At 44.8% G+C, this 20,532-nt stretch overlaps 1 protein-coding gene across 2 annotated transcripts; it reads right to left on the reverse strand.

Moving 5' to 3' along the window:
• Positions 1–222: 222 nt before the first annotated feature.
• Positions 223–17,051, reverse strand: AMMECR1L (AMMECR1 like). 2 transcript variants are annotated; one of them, XM_045030455.1, is made up of 8 exons: positions 16,778–17,051; positions 15,009–15,115; positions 11,501–11,945; positions 6,904–7,014; positions 6,193–6,307; positions 5,337–5,427; positions 4,223–4,319; positions 223–2,146 (listed from the first exon to the last, which is right to left on the reverse strand). In XM_045030455.1, the coding sequence occupies exons 3-8, from the start codon at positions 11,905–11,907 to the stop codon at positions 2,035–2,037; spliced, it is 933 nt and encodes a 310-aa protein (XP_044886390.1). In that variant the 5' UTR covers positions 11,908–11,945; positions 15,009–15,115; positions 16,778–17,051; the 3' UTR covers positions 223–2,034. The 2 variants fall into 2 exon arrangements, with proteins under 2 accessions (XP_044886390.1, XP_044886391.1); XM_045030456.1 differs by lacking the exon at positions 15,009–15,115.
• Between the last annotated feature and the right edge of the window lie 3,481 nt (positions 17,052–20,532).

Consider the following 20,532-nt stretch of genomic DNA (forward strand, 5'->3'; position numbering starts at 1 on the left):
TCAGTCTCACTGAGCATGCTCAAGGGTGAAGTTTTAGCACCAATTGTTTTGCTTTTTTAAATCTTTAAAAATCAAATTCTAACATAAACCACTTGAATAATGAGTGTAGCCCTATGTATCAGTACTGATTGATGGTGGAGGTGAATTGTATGTCCAGACCGGACCCTGCCCCCTCCCCCATCAGTTCACGGCACCTAGGAGAGTAATTACAAATCACTCTAGTTTGTAACAAGACTGATTTATTCTCAGCAGCAGGAAATCGTGAAACAATCCCTTCATCTTCAAACTTGTTTCATCTACATCACAAGGGAAATGTGGCAGTTCATAAGAATGACCCAGTACAGAAGCAAGGCTGGGACAATATTGCACAGATATCCAAAATAGGATCCCCTCCTTTTCCTCACATCTACATTTCCCCAACAGCAGCACAACATGACACTGACAAGCAAAACTGCAGGGTTTTGTTCACTTCTTCAGAGGAATTAGAAGGAACAGCATGCACAGTTTTGAGGTTTCTTACAGACCCACTTCCCACATAAGGAGAGAACTTGTGTAAATTTCAGTCTGATATTCCCAGCCAGTTTAAAAAGCCAGCATTACCACACATATTTTAGAGGATATATGCAATCAAATATCCATTAGTCCATTATGCTCTTAATCTGCATTTTCTTTGACCATCCTTGCCTATTACCAAGATATTTGTAAGAAGCTTGTATAATCGTTTTACAGTCCCTGATGATTAATTTAGAGGTGCCATAATCCAGTATTCAGGACATCATTCAGTGACTTGGGTAGGAGGAGTATGCATACTGGAAAAGAAGATGCTTCCATTTAATGGCAAATATCTTGTGTAATCAGCAGTGATGGGTGAGGAAATATAAAATGCACAGGAATTTAATAGGGTTTGGGTAAAACTGATATTTAAAAAAAATTGCTTGGTGTGGCAATGACTAAATTGTGTTAGACAATGACTTACAAGCTAACCTACATAGCTTTACTCTGTAGACCTGCCTTGAACTGGAACATCAACAACTCCCATATCAGATCAATAGTCACCCTAGAGAAAGTGGCCGTCCTGTTGAAAGGAATGTCTCCGAGAGTGCTTGCTTGACTTAAACAACTTTCAGGCACTAGATTAATTTGTATAACTGCAATCAATGCCCTGCAAGAGCCCCCTCCATTCCCCAATCCATCGTAGGTTCTACCACCAGTGTCTAAGGCAGTAAGTAAGCCTAGTTGTAACTGAGAAGAGATCTTCCAGGCAGACTCAAGAACCTCACCATTTCTGTTCAATAGCAGGCTACATCATAAAACACTGTTTAAACCAGAAAACTGAATATTAACCAGAAGAAGAGGGCTGGAGAATTCAACTGACAGTGGAATCTGAGAATTAAAGCCTTCTGGGGTTTGTTTAAGCAATGCTTTCATTTGTAATACCATCCAAAGGGTGTTCACATCTTTAAATGGTTTCCATCCAGGAGGAAGGGGTGCTATCCAGATGTTCAACCCTCCCCTTAACATGATGTCCACCTGTGATGTTTGGGGACTGTAATCAGCTCTTGATACACAACGAATACCAGAGATTAAAAAAAGAATTTAAAATAACCTAAAAATGTTTTGTTGGACTCCGTTGCCCAGACTGCCAGAGGAACGCTCCTACTTGATCTGGGGGGCTTTCATAATTAACAATTCAAGTTTCCAGAACGTAGGACATACAAGGACAGAGCAATCTGAAGTGGCACTTTCACTCCCAGAGGTCTTCTGCACCTCACTGCAATTCCTAGTCATGGAGCCCCAATCCAACTAAACCCCCATTTTGAGGGAAGGCTGAGATAAGGCTTGGGCCCCTGAAGTTCTGTCACACTCACATCATTCCCCCCAGGTCAGCTGGAAGGCAGACTTGGCAACGGAAGCTAGCATCATAAAATGGTGCAGTAATAGAAGTAACTGGACCAAGAAGAGGAGGCATCTGCCCCAATGATGTCGTAGCCATTGGTGGCAACTGGGGGGCGGGACTGGTCATGCAGCCGTGTGTCAGGAGTAATGATTGTAGAGAGGTGGGGCATGAAGAGTGCCATTCTGGAAACAATGCTGACGGGAAGCCATATATTCTGCATAACTGATTGTCACCTTTTCACTGCGGTACCTGGGAGGAAACAGGAAATAACAGAAAGTAACTACAGTACAATATTCATCAGCAAAAATATCAAGTGTGTACTTATTATCTTAATTTATGTAGCATCACAACGGTTGAGCAACCTCACACAGAGCAAGGTGGGCTCCGTGCCTGAAAAAATGTAAGTTGTGAAATTAGCGTGAAAGACTGAAGAAGTGCTTTGTGTCTCTATCCATCCATCCTATAAGCAATGCCTAACATTTTTCAAAGTTGAGTGCCTAAAATCAGGTTTCTAAACAAATATTTAGACATATGATCAACATGACCAGATTTCCAACAGTGAGACCTCTCAGATGTCAATGAGTACTCAGCACCTTTGAGAATCAGGCTACTTTGATGCAGGTGCCTAAATATGAATTTAGGTACCTAACTTAAGGCATCCAAGCGTGTAAGTTTTGGCTCATGATTCAAGAGAGGACACAAGTGACCTGTGCTAGGTTAGCACCAATGACTGACAAAAGATATTTGTTGCCTATAAACAGAATACTGTTTATATCAGACCATGCAAGTCCTTCTAGATAGCTCACTTTTCCACACACATTAGGTGTTTTAGCATCACATATTTCAACATCAGAGCCTGACTTGAGACAATTGTAGTTACAGCATTTCAGGAAGTGGTAGTCTGACATTGGCAACAAGCTGCCAGTTTGCATTCGTTATGCATGTCCGCTTTGAGAAAAGCCATAAGCAGAGGAGTTAAACTTTTAGGGAAACAGTAGAATGTTATTCACCCCCGGTGTGAATTTAATTTTTAATATACTTGAAACATTTATGAAATGACTAATAAAGCTTCAAAGTAAAGGAGGGTTTCCTGAAGAGTGTACATCGCTACTTTATGTTCCACCATCAGAATCCAAAAAATCTGAGGGTCCATTTTGGGAAACTTGTGAATTTCTACAACAGATAAGGGTTTGCTTCCATGCACAGCATTTTACATATGTACACAACAGCTGAAGGCAAGTCCATATTATCCCTGGTTTTAATTAATCTTCATTCCATCCTTTCCTCTGTTACTATCCCACATTTCCACTTCCTTGCTCTAGGGATGAGGGCTGACAAGAAGCAGAATGTCCCCATTTTTACCCAAAACACCCATATCCTGCAGACACTGCTTCCTCCTAGCAGACACAAAGGGAATAGAACCAACAGTGCAGCTGGGAGCATGGACAGGTGGGAAAGTCTGAAAACAAGCCTACTTTAAGGCTGCTTCCACTTTAAAAGAGCTTTACCTTCCTTACAGATATACCACCCTATTGAGTAATATATGGACAAAAAAACCTTCAAAACCAGACTCCAATGAGAAACTGCTGAATTGGAATTAATTTGAAAACTAGACACGATTAAATTAGGCTTGAATAAAGACTGGGAGTGAATGGGTCATTACACAAAGTAGAACTATTCCCCCCTGTTACTCAAACCTTCTTGTCAATTGTTGGAAATGGGCCATCCTGTTTATCACTACAAAAGTTTTTTTCCCTCCTGCTGACAATAGCCCACCTTAACTGATTACTCTCGTTATAGTTGGTATGGCAACACCCATTTTTTCATGTTCTGTGTGCGCGCATATATATATATATATATATAATCTTCCTACTGTATTTTCCACTGCATGCATCCAATGAAGTGGGTTTTAGCCCACAAACGCTTATGCTTAAATACATTTGTTAGTCTCTAAAGTGCCACAAGTATTCCTCATTCTTTTTGCATCTACCTTATGTTAGCTTAGTGAGTTCTACTTCTTTTAATCTTTCAGCTTGATAAATGTCAAGTAAATTTAGAGGCGGTAAAATTTCATTTGGAATTTGCTCACTTGGAGGTGCCCAGCTTCATTACTTCTGCATGAACTGAACATGTTATATACTGTGTTGCAATATAAGCTCTCTACCTCATGTATAACATTTACAATGCTGGCCTTCAACCTACACCTCTCATCTGAATGTGATGTGTCAATATTGGTATCAAAGGCAAGCAGAAAATGGATTAAGTGTTTTTGAAACCAATAATATACTATCTGATTAAGTTAAAACTACAAAGCTGTCAGCTTACCTGGTGAGTTTAATTGTTTTCCTAAAGTCATTGGTAATAGGAGCCTTAAATCCACCTTTCCTGAGCAAGGAGTCTATGGTCTGGATCTGATCCCAGTCTGTTGAGAAGCACAGCAAGGGGGATTATTATTTTAGTAAACAGCCACATTGTAAAGAAAAGGGAGACACAAACAGGGCAGTAGAAAACCAGAAAAAACAGTGCTGACAAAAAACGGAACATACAGCAGGTTACAGACTGAGCCTTATAAACACACTGAGTGAGTTGGACATGCATGGTCTCATCCTTGCACACTTATCTACACACACTCCAACCCTTCTAAAATCCTAGGGGAACTGTAACTCCTGTAATATAGCAGCTTAGTGTTCTTCTGGGAAGGTCTCCGCCCTGCTACTGCTGCATGGACCGCTGACCCATTTCTCCATGTACCACTCAAGTTTAGTTGTCTAAATCTTAAAATAATACCTAGCTCTTATAGAGTTGAATTTGGATCAGCCTGATGGTCTAGTGACAACACAGTGCACTGCTGTGTGAGAGATCAGAATTAATATTGCTACCTTGGTCTTTTGCCCCAGGGCCAGCAGGATGTGACAACTCAACTCTGCAATGTGGAGGAAAGGAGGCGATATTTTGTGCAGTTACAATGGTGGCCATTGCTAGTTGAGTGGGAATTGTGCTCAAAGGGTGCCTGGCTCCTGCCCTCATCTAGAGAAAGCTACATTAGCAAGAATGAAGAGAAAAGTGTCTCTCCTGTTGGAGTGCTGGTGCTGCGTGGCCTGCAGGTATCCTTGGTGGTAGGAGAAACATGAAAGAGGAAACATGCAACGCTGAAAAAAGCTGAAAGGTCCAAACTTCAAGATCCTCCACTGCTTAAGTCCGGGATCCTTTTCACCCTAAAGGACTCAATTGTATGTACACATGGGAGGGGAAGAAGGGCCAGATGAAAGCCAGATAGCAGTTGTGTAGAGTGTCTGTTAGCCAAATGATGTTTGGTGTTTGTGGCTCTAGTGGAAGGCCTTTCACAGCTATTGCAATCTAGACCCACAATCCTTAACTTTAAATATGCCAGTTCTGTGACAAGATGAACTGCCATATATGGCAGCCATCTGAAACCCACCTTGTTCCTTAGCAACCTCAGGTAAGTACGTGGCTGTACGTTTGACACCTTTCTCATTGATGAACTCTATTCTGATCCCATGGATCCCAACCTACAAATGGAAATGAAAAGCCAAGTCAGAGGTATTTGCTGGGATTGAATCCCTGACTGACTCATCTTCATCAAAGCACAATGCATCACTGCACCAGTCTGGCCACATTCCTGCCATGGTAAAGGACCTTCTCTCTCTCCCAGGCCAGCCTAACCAAAGGCTTCCCCAGATGGGAAAATGGCCCCCTGCCTCTTCTTCCAGGCCAACACAACCAGTCTTCCTGCCTCCTCTCCTGGGCCAAACTAGGCCACAGACTTCTAACAGGGCAAAGAGCTTCCCATCTCCTCTCCTGGGCCAGCCAGGCCATGAGTTCCTGTAGAGGAAGAGTCACACCAGCAGACTACACCCACAAGCCATAAACTTTGGCAAGCCCCTCTTATTTCGCCTTATAAAATGAATGCATTTCCATGTACTGTCTCCCTAGCATTCTGACGCCGATTGGCTCCTTAGGACCTAAACTATATCCTCCTCTAATCCCTAATGTCCTCACATTCCACCAAATTGTCTCTAGATTCCCAAAAAAACAGCCACATCCTCACCTCCCTTAACCCCCCAATCAGAACCCTTCCCAACCACAACAGGACTATTCATCCATCACTTAACTGGCCTCTTTCCTGTCTCCTCTTGTTTTCCATCCCCAGTTCCTCTGAGCCCAGTTATAACATCCATACACCCTTGTAATGAAGGAGACACATTACCATGTACTAACCCGAACCCGAATGGAACGAGAGAGTGATGCAGAGTTCCAAATGCACCTGTTCTCACCTCCCAGTCCAGGTAGTCACTGGCATCCTCAAAGTTAGTGAGGAGGGAGACAGAGCAGAAAAGTTTAGGCAGCTCCTCACGGGTCAGGGGGGGAAATCGGCTGTCCTTAAGTGCACTACAGAGGGACAGAAACACATGGCCTAAAACCAGACACTGCATCAACATTTCAGACACACACAGAGTCATTACATTTAAAACCTGCCTTAGATTACAGAAAACAGTTTCTCCAGTCACAAGAGGTGGAAGACATTGTAAGTAATCCTACCCTGTTATCGTCATATTATGTATCCAGAGACCTCAACATAGTTCACTAGAAGAAACAACAGAGCCTCTCTGGATTTGTAAAGAAATTGTCGCTTTGGCAAGAGAAGTGAAACTGAATTATCCACCAAAACGTGCAGGCTGCGGGCACATTCAGCATGTAAATAAGTTTGAAATTACCTTTAAAAAAATTAAGAGGTCAAGCAAAATCCAGATGTCACAGATAACAGAAGACTCAGCTGTTGCAGAGATGGTCCATAAGGTCCCTGGTATGTCACGTTTTTTCAACTATCGTGCAGTTCTGAACGTTTCTTTTATTATGAAATGTATAAAATTATACAGATTTATAAATCTAATAAAATTTCTCTGATGCGTTGAGTCCTCTTTAAAAACAGAGGTCTTTAGCACATTAGGTTGGTCTCAGAATTACTTCATTTTCAGTGTCATTACCTGGTTAATGTGTATTCCCTGAGTCCTGAATGAAGATTCATGGCTGAGAAGGTTCCAATGCAGCCACGAAGCCGCTTGTCTCGCCCCGTCTTCCACGTCACAAAAAGCGGACTGAAAAGGCAAAACAAACACACACTATCCTCAAAGAATCCCAGCCTTGGGGGAGACCAGCAAAGTGTGAAAAAGCAAGTGAGTGCTTACGCTGATAAGCACCAGTGTGCCATCAGTTACCCAGTAATTTTTTATTAAAGGCATTTCCTCCCTCTTTTCTCATGACAGATCAGTATCTGTCACCTTTTCCCATGAGCAGCAGAGTTGCTTAACTCCACAGGCTGCCTTTCTGTGCAAGTCTCTGAATTGTTGGTATTGTCCACTAGTTTAGACACAAATCCACAACAAATTAACATAGGTGAAACAAACACCTATACATTTATAACTTTAAAACTGAAGGATGCCAAAGCGCTGCACAAAAAGCACACACTTAGGGTTGTGAAAAAAGCTTTTCTTCAGGAAAAAAACAAACCTAGATTTTTCTGGGTTATGTCCAAGTTCTGACGTCTGGGTCAATTTCCCAGGGCTAGGAAAGTTTTTATTCATTATTCCTTTTGCCTTTGTTTCATTTGATTTATATTTATGGAGATTCTCTACTGCTGAACAGACATTCCTGACTAAACAAAAACAAAATACTACATCATCCCACCCTCTTACACAGTTTTATTGCAATTTTTCACACCTTTCTCCCCCAAGAATTTACATTAACATATTTGCAGTTTTTTTGTTGTTTTTTTTGGAGGGGGGGTTGATATGAGAAACAGTAGGCTCTAATTTCAATCTGTGAATTAAATTAACTCCTAACTTTTTTAGAACAGGAAAGTGATGGGATTGTCAAGGTTTTCATTATACCTTTCTTGTTTCTCAGTAGGCCCAGATGGGAAGCCTGCAGGGGGGAGAGGAACAGGAATGGGTGGAGTCATTGGTGGCTGGAGAGGAGGTTGTGATTAGTGGGTGGAATAGTCTCATTAGCTGTTGGGAGAAGGGAGAGAGTTTTGTGAAGGGCTGAGAGGAGGTATAAGGTCATGAACTGTTAGGAGGTTTGCTAGAATCTATAAACTTCTGATGTACAGGTGTTTAGAACACTATTTAAAATCCAATGAGGAAAGTGACACCCAATAACATCCCTGAGCAACAATGGAATTGCCATATTGGATCAAAGTCAGTCACCATTAGTTCAGTACCCTACCACTGACAGTGGCCAGTACCAGACAGTTCCAGAGGAAGGAGCAAGAAAGACTCAAGTGGCAATTGTGGAATAATCTGCCCAAACAGGAAGTTGGAAAATTCTTCCACAACCATTAGCAACCTGCTGGTTGGTTGAATGCAAAGAAACACAGGATTGATGGTTTGAGCAATGCTTGGTGGAACTCTCAGGAGAATGCATCTCTACATTTTCATCCAGCTACTGCATACTGAAACTGGCAATGAGCATGTGGAAAAACATAATACACATTTCACATAACAGACTCTATAGAGAGGTACTAAACTTGCAAAAAGAGATTTCCAAGGAATTTAACAGACTATAGGATGATGACCTTACTGCCAGAGATTCAGTGGAAATTTGGCTTGATCTAGAAAATACTAGAACCACACAAGGACAATTAAAAAAAATAAAATCAGTAACGCTCTGGAACCCTTCCTTTACTTAGCTAACATGACACTGATCCCAAAGAGAAAGGTCACAGGTTGAGTCCAGAAAAAGAGGGAGAGGCTGATACATGGTTGATGGAACATAATCCTGAGTTAGTTCCATCTTTTCTAGGATTGAAATTGAAGATGCATATTTCTACCCAAAATCTGTGTTTTCAATGAACTACGTTGCCACTTTTTTGCATCAATATGATGGAAATATAATCTCAGAGGGCAGGATAGTTGAATTCAGAATGGTGTCAATTTTTAGAAGACCAGCATACTTGATGCTGTACAGCCAGCATCAATTGTGCATGTTTTTAGCACATTCACATTGCTTTGTCCAAAACTTCTTAAAATAATGTTGATGCTGAAAAAGGATATAATTTGGTAAAAGTATCCTGGTACCAGAGGACAGACAAAATATAGTTAGGCTTCACTAATTAGCAAACTAGGAACTTGATTATGATATTCTTGTTGGTTTTCCTACTTCTAGAATTATGAGCTTTTTCTTTTTATAACAAGGGCATCTACTTTACCATTTGTCTAGCATACCTGTCTGTCCACATGATCTGGTCACTATTAGTGCATACCTTTGTCTCTTGTCTATACCTCTTAATTATAAGTTAACAGAGTGAAAAGGACACCATTGCAAATTACTTCTGTGTTTTTAGTCTAATTGCTTTGAGCACTTGGTTTTATATAGTCTATTACACTTCTGTCTCATGCCCCAGCATGGCAACATCATCCCATAGAGGGAACCTATACTCATGCTCTTCCTAAGGGCGTGAGAGAGAGTGTTTGCTAGTAGCAGCAAAGCTAAAGAAGGAACCAAGGCTTTGGAACTGTGCTCTGGCTCCGAAGCAGGCTCCAGGCAAAAACCTTCAACTCTACTGCTCCGGAGCTGCTTCGCGCTCCAGCTCCAAGCTCCGCTCCAAAGCCCTGGAAGAAACAGAAAGCACTTGCACTGAGTAAGGGGAAGGAGGAGATAGGCCCACAGATGTGATGTTCTGCTCTTTTTAGGAACTTTATAAGTATCACCTTAGGAACAGAAAACCCCTTATTAAAAAAGAGCAATTTTAAGAACTCGAGATGTACTATCAAAAACTTGAATTATTTAAAATTAGTCAGCTGAACAGTGCCTTTTAACTCTAAAGTGTTCTGTAACAGAGTTTGTATGAAAGAGGTTATACAAAATAAAGTTGCATTATTGACTTGGGAATAGACAAAACAATACAGCTCATCTTCCTGTTCCAAGCAGCAAGCAACAAACAATGAGCAGATTAATATATATTTTTCCAAAAGAAACCCTGTCGTCCCAGGGAATGACAAGGAAATATTTAGATTTGGATATTACCAGCAACTATTTTATAGTCTAGCCTAGACCATTTCTCTGCTCAAATGTATTTATAGTGCATTAGTGTACAGTATGCAGACAGAATCCTCATGTGATGACAATTGCACAGATACACAACCTATGTCATGTGGATGCCACATATTGATAACTGAATGGGGGTGGAGGCATCCAGTCTATTTAATAAGTCTATAACAAGCTTAGCTATTGACAAAGGTGGATGGGTACTTTTACATAAATTTTACATTAATGTAAATTAACATTAAAAATTAAAGCAATTTATTTTTATCCACTTTTGGTGGTGGCTCATCTGTGCCACAACCCCTCTTTAAGGAGTCCCACAGAGGTCAATTCTCAGCCCACTGTTCTTTTCTATCTGCTTCTTTGTCAGATTTGACACCTGTAATGTCTTGTCATCCACGCTCTCTGCTTGCCTTGACTAAGTAAACTTGGGGCTTCTTCAACTTCCTCAGCTAAACCTCACAGATGGAAATGCTTGAGGAGTATCCTCACAGAACTAATCCATCTCCTGTCTTTCTCCTAGACACCTTCTTTGTTCATAGCCTTGATGTCATCCCTGATTCGGGACTCTCCATCTCTTCTATAGCTGCCTAACACCATCTCCACAACACTGCCCATCTACACCATTGCTTTGATTCCTCCAAATCGTCATTATCTCACTGACTATTGCAATTATCTTGCTCATCCTCTCACACATGCAAAGAATCACCATTGTCTCACCCACATCCTCAACCAACTTCAACTGGCTCATCCTTTATTTCAGGATGGATCTCTTGTTTTCAATAACCTTCCACTGACTTGCTTCAACCTACCTCTGACACATCTATTCTCCTACCGCTCACCAAACAGCAGCCTCATCTCTTCACAAAATCAGTACAATAGGCATGAAGGTTGGTTTCACAGCATTACCTGCCACATGATGTTGGCTCCCTACCCCACTCTCAAACTTACCATCTTATTTTAAATGTTTTCTGAAAAGCTCCATACCACTTCTGTTTCTCTTACTCTATTTTAACCCTTTTGTACAGTTTGCATGAAAGGCATTATACAAGTTAAAGCTGCATTGTGCTATAATAAGGGTGATATTACTGTATAATTAAGTTCTTTCAGTGAGGAATCAAATCACAGTAGAGGGAAGTTGGGATGCTTTATCGTAAACTGAGATTGTACATCTTGGTAAGGGATATATTGCATTATCTAGCCCATTAGATAGGGAGCTGAAGCTTCTGGGTAAGCCTATTGCTCTTCCCACAGAGTTTCCAAGCTTAAAATTTGCCTTCTATTAGTATGACAAATGGAAATGTCATTTCCTAAATGCCTACTTAAGTCCAAAACAAATCAGATGCGAGTTTTACTCCTTACTTATGGTCAATCTTTTTGGTTTTGATTTTAGAACATCCTACAAGCAGCACAATACCTGCCTTGTATTCCTGAACACTAGTTTGCCTGTTTTCCAAAGATCCCTTCTCCCTCCCCACCAAGTCAGAGCCCTGGGTGCTGGATTGTCAGGTTTCTTCCTGCACATATGGGTTTACTCACTAGGGATCATTGGTAAATCGAGGAAGTCGTGGCTGAGGGAAACCATAGAGATGACAGTAGAGTACGTCAAAGCAGTAGCAGCACATCTCCGCTGTCACTACAAGGTTCTTGGTACTGTTGGCAGTTCCGTTAGATCGAGAAAGGGGACTCAGAGCTCCTGAAGTGGGATTCATTCGAGTAATTGGGGAATTTGCAGGGCCCAAAGTTAAGTCAGATATGTTCTCCCTTCCATTGCTCCCATCTGCATGCTGGTGGTTCTGAAGAGGACCCGAACTTGAGCCTGGCACAGTTGTAGCCTGATTCCCGTGACTGTGTGTTCCACTCCCAGACAATTTGGGTTTCTTTACCCCACAACAGCCTGCTGCCAACTTGGGCTCAAGTGGAGGAACACAGCGTCTTTTTCCCATCCTGATTCAGCACTTGCTGCCTGGAGCACTGCAGAACCCTGGCAAAAAAAAGCAATATAAAAGATTGTTACACTAGGTAAAAAAAAGCGAGAGTGTCTTCCTCTCCCCTATTAAGATATTAGACAGGTTCATTTTGGGGGGAAATGACAGAGCAACACACTTACAGATACAAAACAACACCCAAATCATTGTACAGAGAGTAGGTGTTTCAGTGCAGAGTGACAGTGTACATAAGCCAGTATCTCCACCTGATCACACGAATAATTTGACTGGTGAGGCTTACTGTATATTTTAAAAATAAAAGTAGGAAAATCAATACAAGAAAAATCATTTGGCCTCCAAGCAGGAAGTGAAATAGAAAAAAAGTGCTAGGACTCTAGTCACATCCCACTTGGCACCCTTCACTCCCTTGGGGCTCATTCTTTCACCTACTGGCTACTGCCTCTCCCTTAATGGCTGTTGGAACCCACCACATGAAGGGCTCCCTTCCCCACTCTCCTAAAGGATGTGGTCCACAGATCTTTTCTCGCAAGTCTCTTGAGAACCAGGCTGTTGGCTTTCCTCCCCTTGATTCAACTCAGGCCTGATCAATAGGTCTCAAGAAGAAAAGGAAACTGCCACCATAAACTGCTGTTTTATAAAAAGAAGTCATTATTACTGCAGACCCCAGCATAGCCAAGCCAGGACTAGAACCACCAGCTGAAGGAAGCTGATGATGTTTGCACACATCAAGTGCCAGCAATACAGACTCAAACCAGGGCTCATGGATAGGAAAGACTGTAGGTGGATGTGTACCAGGGTAGGGAGTAGCTTTAAATACAATGTATACCCAGCATAAGAGAAGGAAATGGAGTACCAGCCACGGAGGAGGGGGTAGAATTTACCATGGTCAGAGGAGGTGGTGGGGGTGCAGAAGAAAACACTTGTACACTCACAAGATGTAGGGAGGAAAAACTGAGTGCAGGCTCATGCATCCCGGGAGGAAGCAGATTGAATGTAGGCACAGAGACTGGGCACCTGTGCAAGAGGGTCAGCAAATGACTGAGGGTCAGCATGCACAAGGGTGTGTGTGGGGGTAAGAATCTATGTAGATAAGTACATGGTCCCATCACCATAATATCCAAGCATATCAAATTTTAATGTTTTTATCCTCACAACAACCCTATGAGGTAGGGAAGTATCAGCCCCAGTTTTCATAATGGGGAACTAAGGCACGGAAAGTCTAAGTGATTTACCCAAAGTCACAAAGGAAGCGTAGCAGAGTCAGAATCAAAACCAGCTCTCTGTTTGACAGGCCAATGCTTTGACCATTGGACCATTCTTCCAACTTCCAAATATTCAAGTAGTGGGTGAAAGGAGTGCACACACACAGACTGGGAGGAAAAAAACAATTTGGTACATAGCTGATTAAACTGTTTCTGCAGGGGAATTCCCTTTCCCTCTCCTACAACCAAGAGCAATTTAAGCTCTAAAGAGTTACTTTAGCTGCTACAGGACAGTTATGCTATCCCAAAATGGAACATGATTGGTTCGGGATGTTGACAAGTTGTTCTCTCCCTCTGTGGACTACTTCCACGTAAAGTGTTTAGGAACATCAGGACATTTAAAAAAGGGATAGAGAACGGGAAACTACAGCATAAGGAATAATTCTTCAGTGGCTTCAGGGGATAGATAGATGACTTAATTCTTTCCTCTCTCGTCCTTCATGCCCAAATACAAAAGAAAAATATTAGATGGAAATTTGACAAAATGATCTGTGAAATAATTAAGTGTTTAAGTTTCACATACTTAGACTTCAGTGTTAAGAACTGTTGAGGTGAACCCCTCTGCAATACTGCTGAATTGCCTTCATGAAAACAGTGCATTTATTCACTGTTTTTGCAAACAACTTTTTTTTTTTAAATAAAAGTTTAAGATCTGAGCATGTATCATTACACAGGGAGAGAAATGGCATGGAAGGGAGGTCTTCCTGTTCTGATCTCTTCAGAGGCTCTGTATCAGGTAGAACCATCCTGCTAGCAACAGAGAGCTGCACACATCAATGACTGACTCCTGCATCAGCCAAAAGGCATCACTTATGAGCTACTACTTCCACTCATCCTATACCCCAGCCTTCACAACAGCCAACCTTCAGTTCAATCAAGGCGTTACACTACAAAGATCAAACTTCAGCTCTTCATTTTTGTTACTATAGGACTATAATTCGCTATATGGCAACAGAAACAAGGGCTCCAATCAGTAAAGATAGTCATTTTTGTAGTAACATTCTTGGGTTTTATGAACAAGTGCTGTGATTTATTTTCTATTTTGATATGGATAGGGCAAGAGATACGGTTCTACATGCTTTAAACAAAGTAAAGTGAATGAGTTTAATGCTCATGAAACTAAAGGACTAAATCGCACAGGTATGTGATGTGCTATCTTTCCCATACAACTATGCCCATACACCTCCATCCTGACCTGCAACAGCCCAATATCGCAGTTCGAGTTTGGTTTTGAGCAGTGACCACTCATCCTCCCCAACTGCTTTGTGAACAAATGAAGACTAGAGTGATACCAAGATTATTTTCACTTGTGACCTAATCTAGAATTTGACTGAGCAGAGATAAAGGCATTAGCTTTCTTCAAAGCAGAAGTTGGTTTTTAATGTGTTTGTAAGGCACCAAGGAGCCTCAATCTGCACACGAGTGTAACACAAATGAACCAAGTCACACCACATAGCTCTCGCTTTATCACTCTTACATTCACCACATATATTCCCTGCTCTATTTACATATTAGACTACATCTTTTGAAAGCAGCAGCAAGACTAACAGTGCATGCTCAAGAAACACTTGTTTCAGAGATTGGGCACTAGAATCTTGGGGTTTCCAGCCATTTAAACAACATATCCCTTAAAAGCACAACATTTGGTCATCCTGCCACAACGTTAGTTTATGATGCAGAGTTGACAAAACATGAAAGCACTTTCAGTTTATCCAAGAAGGCAACTTTAGCACCCTGGGGTGTTGGCAGATTGTTTCTCTCTGTGCTATGAATATAGGTTAGTGCAAAGAAATAGGAGCTTACTATCTTGCTGTATTAGCATGAGGTCATACTTACTGAAAGCAGAAAACTTGTATTGCCAAGAGAGCAGCAGCGTGTGGGGGAAGCTACTTAATATCAGGAATGAATTCTCTTTTCTCAGGTCCCATTCCTATTCCCCAAATCTGAAAGGGAGGATTTCAGGGATTATGTGTTACAGATGAGGCTGAAGTTATAAAATGGTCATTACATGAAGACAAGAATTGTACAAAAGGATTCATGGAAGCTAGCAACTGGAGAGGAGTCCACCCCTAACTACCAGGCCTAGTCGATATACAGGAAGAGGTGGATCAGGTGAAGCCGCTAACAAAGGCTGGATATCTATCAATCACCACATTCCCTGGACTTCTTGCATATGCTGCTGTCTGGATATAATATAAACTCATGCAGAAGTAAGCATGCAATGAACAGATGTTTTAGTGGAGACACTGTTTTTGATACAATATCAGACAGCATTTCACCTTAGTTAAACTCTACCCTGGACCAGGAACTGCCTTCCCACCCCTCAGGAAAGGGCAAGACAGACATAGAGCAACCAGGTGCTTTCAATAAACTCCAATTACTCTAAATACCCCAAGACATAAAACATGGGGAACCTGCAAGGACTAGCAGGGGTGGGGTGGAGATGAGATGAGGCAAAGCATGTGATGGTGCATGTGCTGTAAGACAGGCAGGAGGAACTGGCAGAGGAGAAGTTGGCCTGAGAGGCAATATAGCACATATGGGAGAGGGAAAGAGTTGACTGGGCAAGTGGGGAGGAAGCAGGAGGTGTGGGGGTTTAGGTGGCTGGAGATGACCAGGCAGGGGATGATGGGGCAGCAGGTGATCAGTTAGGAGGCAAGAAGTGGCTAGTGGGGCCTAAGGGAAGGAAGGTGACTGGGAAGGTGATAGGGCAAGAGATGACTAGATGGGGAAGAGAGTAAGAGGTGACCGGGCAGGGGCAGGAGATGTAAGGTCAGGGGAAAAGAAGGTGACAGGGCAGGGGGAAAGGAGGAGACAGAGCAAGAGGTAACTGGGCAGGGGCAGGAGATGTAAGGCCAGGGGAAAAGGAAGTGATAGGGCAGCAAGTGACTGGGGGGTGGGGGGAAGGAGGAGACAGGGCAGGGGCTGGTGAGGCAGCAGAAGGTGACCAGTTGGGAGGACAGGAAGTGGCCAGTGAAGGCTGGGGGAAGGTAATGGGGCAGCAAATGTAAGGGTGGGGGAAAAAGAGGTGAGTGGGGAGGGAGCAGGGGGGAAAAAGAGGTGAGTGGGGAAAAGGTGAGTGGGGAGGGAAAGGAGGTGAGTGGGGAGGGGGTGATGGGGCAGAAGCAGCACGTGACCAGCTGGGAGGTCAGGAAGTGGCCAGCGAGGGCTGGTGGCAGGTGATGGGGCAGCAGATGTCAGGGTGGGGGGAAGGAGGTGAGTGGGCAGAAGGTGACCAGAGAGGGAGCAGGGAAAAGGTGAGCGGGAAGGGAGGTGACAGGGCAGGGGCTGACGGGGCAGCAGCAGGTGACCAACTGGGAGGGCAGGAAGTGGCCAGCGGGGGCTGGGAGAGGAAGGTGACTGGCCAGGTGATGGGGCAGGAGATGACCGGGACGGGGGCAGCGAGGCTGCTTCTCACCAACAGGCGGCGTGCGAGGCCGCTAAACTTTCCGGGACGGGGGCGCGCGGGGCTGCACAGAGACACCCCCCGCGTCCCGGCTCAGGGCGGGGATTTAACCTCCACAGCCCCGCGCGCCGAGAGGGGGCCCGGCTCCCCCAAGCGCACAGGCCGCGGTGGGTGGGGGCCTCGCCGGGGACTTTCCCACCTTCTCCTCCGGCCCCGGCGCCGGACGCGGCTTCTCTGCCGTCTCAGCCCAGCCGCCGCCGCTGCCTCCCCTCCGCCGCCTCCTCCCGCTTCATGGAGCCATGGGCTAGGCAGGGGCTCCCCGGAGAAGCGGGCCCGGCGGGGCGGGGGGGGCCACACAGCGAAGCCGGGGCGAAGAATCCCCCAAGCCGCCGTGCAGAGGGGCTGGAGGACTGGAAGGGAGCGAGGCAGCACCCAGGTCCTCCCCTATCCCAGAAGCCTCCTCCCTGACAGTGAGGTAATAGGGGAAGAATGTGTACAGTCCGCCAGCCTCCCATCGGCCTCGGCCCGACCATAGAGAAGAAAGGATCGTCTCCCACAAAGAAACCATAGATGCCAAATAGTTCCGCTTCACATCATGTGACCTCACCAGAGGCACGTGACTTTTAATACGAATGAGTTAAAATGGCTCTTCCTCCCCCCCGCACTGAGATCGAACCGCTGGCTTGGGCCATTGGCTGACGGAAGGGCCTGACTCACGCGGTGTGAATTCTGCTCTCTTATTGGATAATGGACACGGTCGTAGGCGCGCGCGCGTCTGGGGGCGGAGAAGGGCATGCGCACTAGAACTCGGGGGGGGGCGCGGATCAGATTCCGCTGTGAAGGCAGCGGTTGGGTCAAGCTCCGCGCGACAGCCCCGACTCTAGTGTAGACGCGGCTGTGCCGCAAAGCGGCGACCTCAGCTAGGTGGGTCAGGTCTCTGGAGGGGGCCGGGACTCGTCTACAGTGACCGCTTCTGACTGGCTGAGCTGAGGTCAGCGCGCCAGAGCGGGCATCTCGGAGCGAGCTGTGCCCACACGGGAAGCGGGGGGGTGTTGGTGCCTGCTCAGTGGCAGCTGGCAGAGGCACAGCAGCGACTGGTGACTGTGCAGCCCTTTGGGGGCTCCCTTATTCCAGCTGGTCTTACCACTTGGGCATGCCCATTGGCTACACTACACAATTATGTTGGCCTCTATTACACCTGTGAAGTGCTGCCTCAGTAATTAAATTGCTTTTGTGCCTGCACCCTATGTTCATAAGAACGGCCATACTGAGTTAAACTAAAGGTCCATCTAGCCCAGTATCCTGTTTTCCAATGGTGGGAATGAACAGAACAGTTAATCACCAAGGGTATGTCTACGGCATTACTCTAATTTTACAGAATTCGATTTTTGGCAACAGATTGTGTAAAGTCTAGTACATGCGTCCATAGTAACCACATTAGTTTGGTAGTGTGCATCCATAGTGCCAAGGCTAGCATTGACTTCGGGAGTGTTGCACTGTGGGTAGCTATCCCATAGTTCCTGCAGTCTCCCCCGCCCATTGGAATTCTGGGTTGAGATCCCAATGCCTGATGGGGCAAAAAAAACATTGTCATGGGTGGTCCTGGGTACATGTAATCAGGCTCCCCTCTCTCTCTCTCTCCCTCCGTGAAAGCAACGGCAGACAATCGTTTTGTGCCTTTTTTCCTGGATTACCTGTGCATACGCCATACCACGGCAAGCATGGAGCCCTCACAGCTGACCGTCACCATATGTCACCTGGGTGCTGGCAGATGTGGGACTGCATTGCTACACAGCAGCAGCTCATTGCCTTTTGGCAACAGATGGTGCATTCTGACTGGTAGCTGTTGTTGTACTCCTGGGTGCTGCTTTAGCCGACCTCGGTGAGGTCAGTCGGGGCACCTGGGCAGATATGGGAGTGACTCAGCCAGGTCATTCCCATCTGCTGAGCATCCAGGAGATGATGATGGCTAACAGTTATACTGCACCATCTCCAGGCAAGCACCCAAGAGATGACGATGGCTAGCAGTCATAATGCAGCATCTTCTGCCGAGAACCCAGGAGATGATGATGGCTAGCAATCGTACTGCACTGTCTGCTGCCAGCCTAAGATGTAAAAGATAGATGGAGTGGATCAAAACAAGAAATAGACCCAGTTTGTTCTGTATTCATTTGCTGTCTCTGTCCCTCCGTGAAATCAATGGCCTGCTAAACCCAGGGTTTGAGTTCAATCCTTGAGGGGGCCATTCTGTGTGACAGTTGTTTGTGTTTCTCCTTGATGCAAAGCCACCCCCTTTGTTGATTTGAATTCCCTGTAAGCCATGTTGTCAGTCACCCCTCCCCAGGGCAATAGCAGACAATCGTTTCGCGCCTTTTTTCAATGCAGACGCCATACCACGGCAAGCATGGAGCCCGCTCATCTCAATGCAGCAGTAATGAACATTGTAAACACCTTGCACATTATCATGCAGTTTATGCAGAACCAGAACCTGAAAAACCAGGTGAGGTGGCGGCGATGGCAGCACGGTGAAGAGTGATGAGGACATGGACACAGAATTCTCTCAAAGTGTGGCCCCCGGCACTTTGGAGATCATGGTATTAATGGGGCAAGTTCATGCTGTGGAATGCCGATTCTGGGCCTGGGAAACAAGCACAGAGTGGTGGGACTGCATAGTGTTGCAGGTGTGGGACAATTCCCAGTGGCTGCAAAACTTTCGCATGTGTAAGAGCACTTTTATGGAACTTTGTGACTTGCTTTCCCCTGCCCTGAAGTGCCAGAATACCAAGATGAGAGCAACCCTCACAGTTGAGAAGCGAGTGGCGATAGCCCGGTGGAAGCTTGCAACACCAGACAGCTACTGGTCAGTCGGGAATCAATTTGGAGTGGGCAAATCTACTGTGGGGGCTGCTGTGATCCAAGTAGCCAAAGCAATCACGGGTCTGCTGCTACCAAAGGTAGTGACTCTGGGAAATGTGCAGGTCGTATATGGCTTTGCTGCAATGGGATTCCCTAATGGTGGTGGGGCAATAGATGGAACCCATATCCCTATCTTGAAACTGGACCACCAGGGCAGCCAGTACATAAACTGCAAGGGGTACTTTTCAATGGTGCTGCAAGCACTGGTGGATCACAAGGGACGTTTCAAAAACATCAACGAGGGATGGCCAGGAAGGGTTCGTGATGCTCGTGTCTTCAGGAACACTAGTCTGTTTAAATGGCTGCAGCAAGGGATTTACTTCCCAGACCAGAAAATCACTGTTGGGTATGTTGACATGCCTATTGTTATCCTTAGGGACCCAGCCTACCCCTTAATGCCATGGCTCATGAAGCCATACACAGGCAGCCTGGACAGTAGTCAGGAGCTGTTCAACTATAGGCTGAGCAAGTGCAGAATGGTGGTAGAATGTGCATTTGGATGTTTAAAGGGTCACTGGCACACTTTACTGACTCGCTCAGACCTCAGCGAAACCAATATTCCCATTGTTATTGCTTCTTGCTGTGGTCCACAATCTTTGTGAGAGTAAGGGGGAGACGTTTATGGCAGGGTAGGAGGTTGAGGCAAATCTCCTGGCCACTGATTACGCGCAACCAGACACCAGGGTGATTAGAAGAGCACACCAGGAAGCGTTGCGCATCAGAGAAGCATTGAAAACCAGTTTCATGACTGGCCAGGCTATGGTGTGACAGTTCTGTTTTTCTCCTTGATGAAAACCTGCCCCCTTGGTTGACTCATTCCGTGTAAGCCACCCACCCTCCCCCCTTTGATCACAGCTTGCTTGCAAAGGAAATAAAGAATACATGGTTTTTAAACGATAATGACTTTATTAATTGATTATAAAAATAGGGAGATAACTGACAAGGCAGCCTGGGTGGGGTATGGGAGGAGGGAAGGAAAAGGCCACTTCAAAACTTGTTGAATCCCAGCCTTCTGTTGCTTGGGCTGTCCACTGGGGT

This window comes from Mauremys mutica, chromosome 9 (assembly GCF_020497125.1).
Source record: "Mauremys mutica isolate MM-2020 ecotype Southern chromosome 9, ASM2049712v1, whole genome shotgun sequence".
Lineage (NCBI taxonomy): Eukaryota > Metazoa > Chordata > Testudines > Geoemydidae > Mauremys > Mauremys mutica.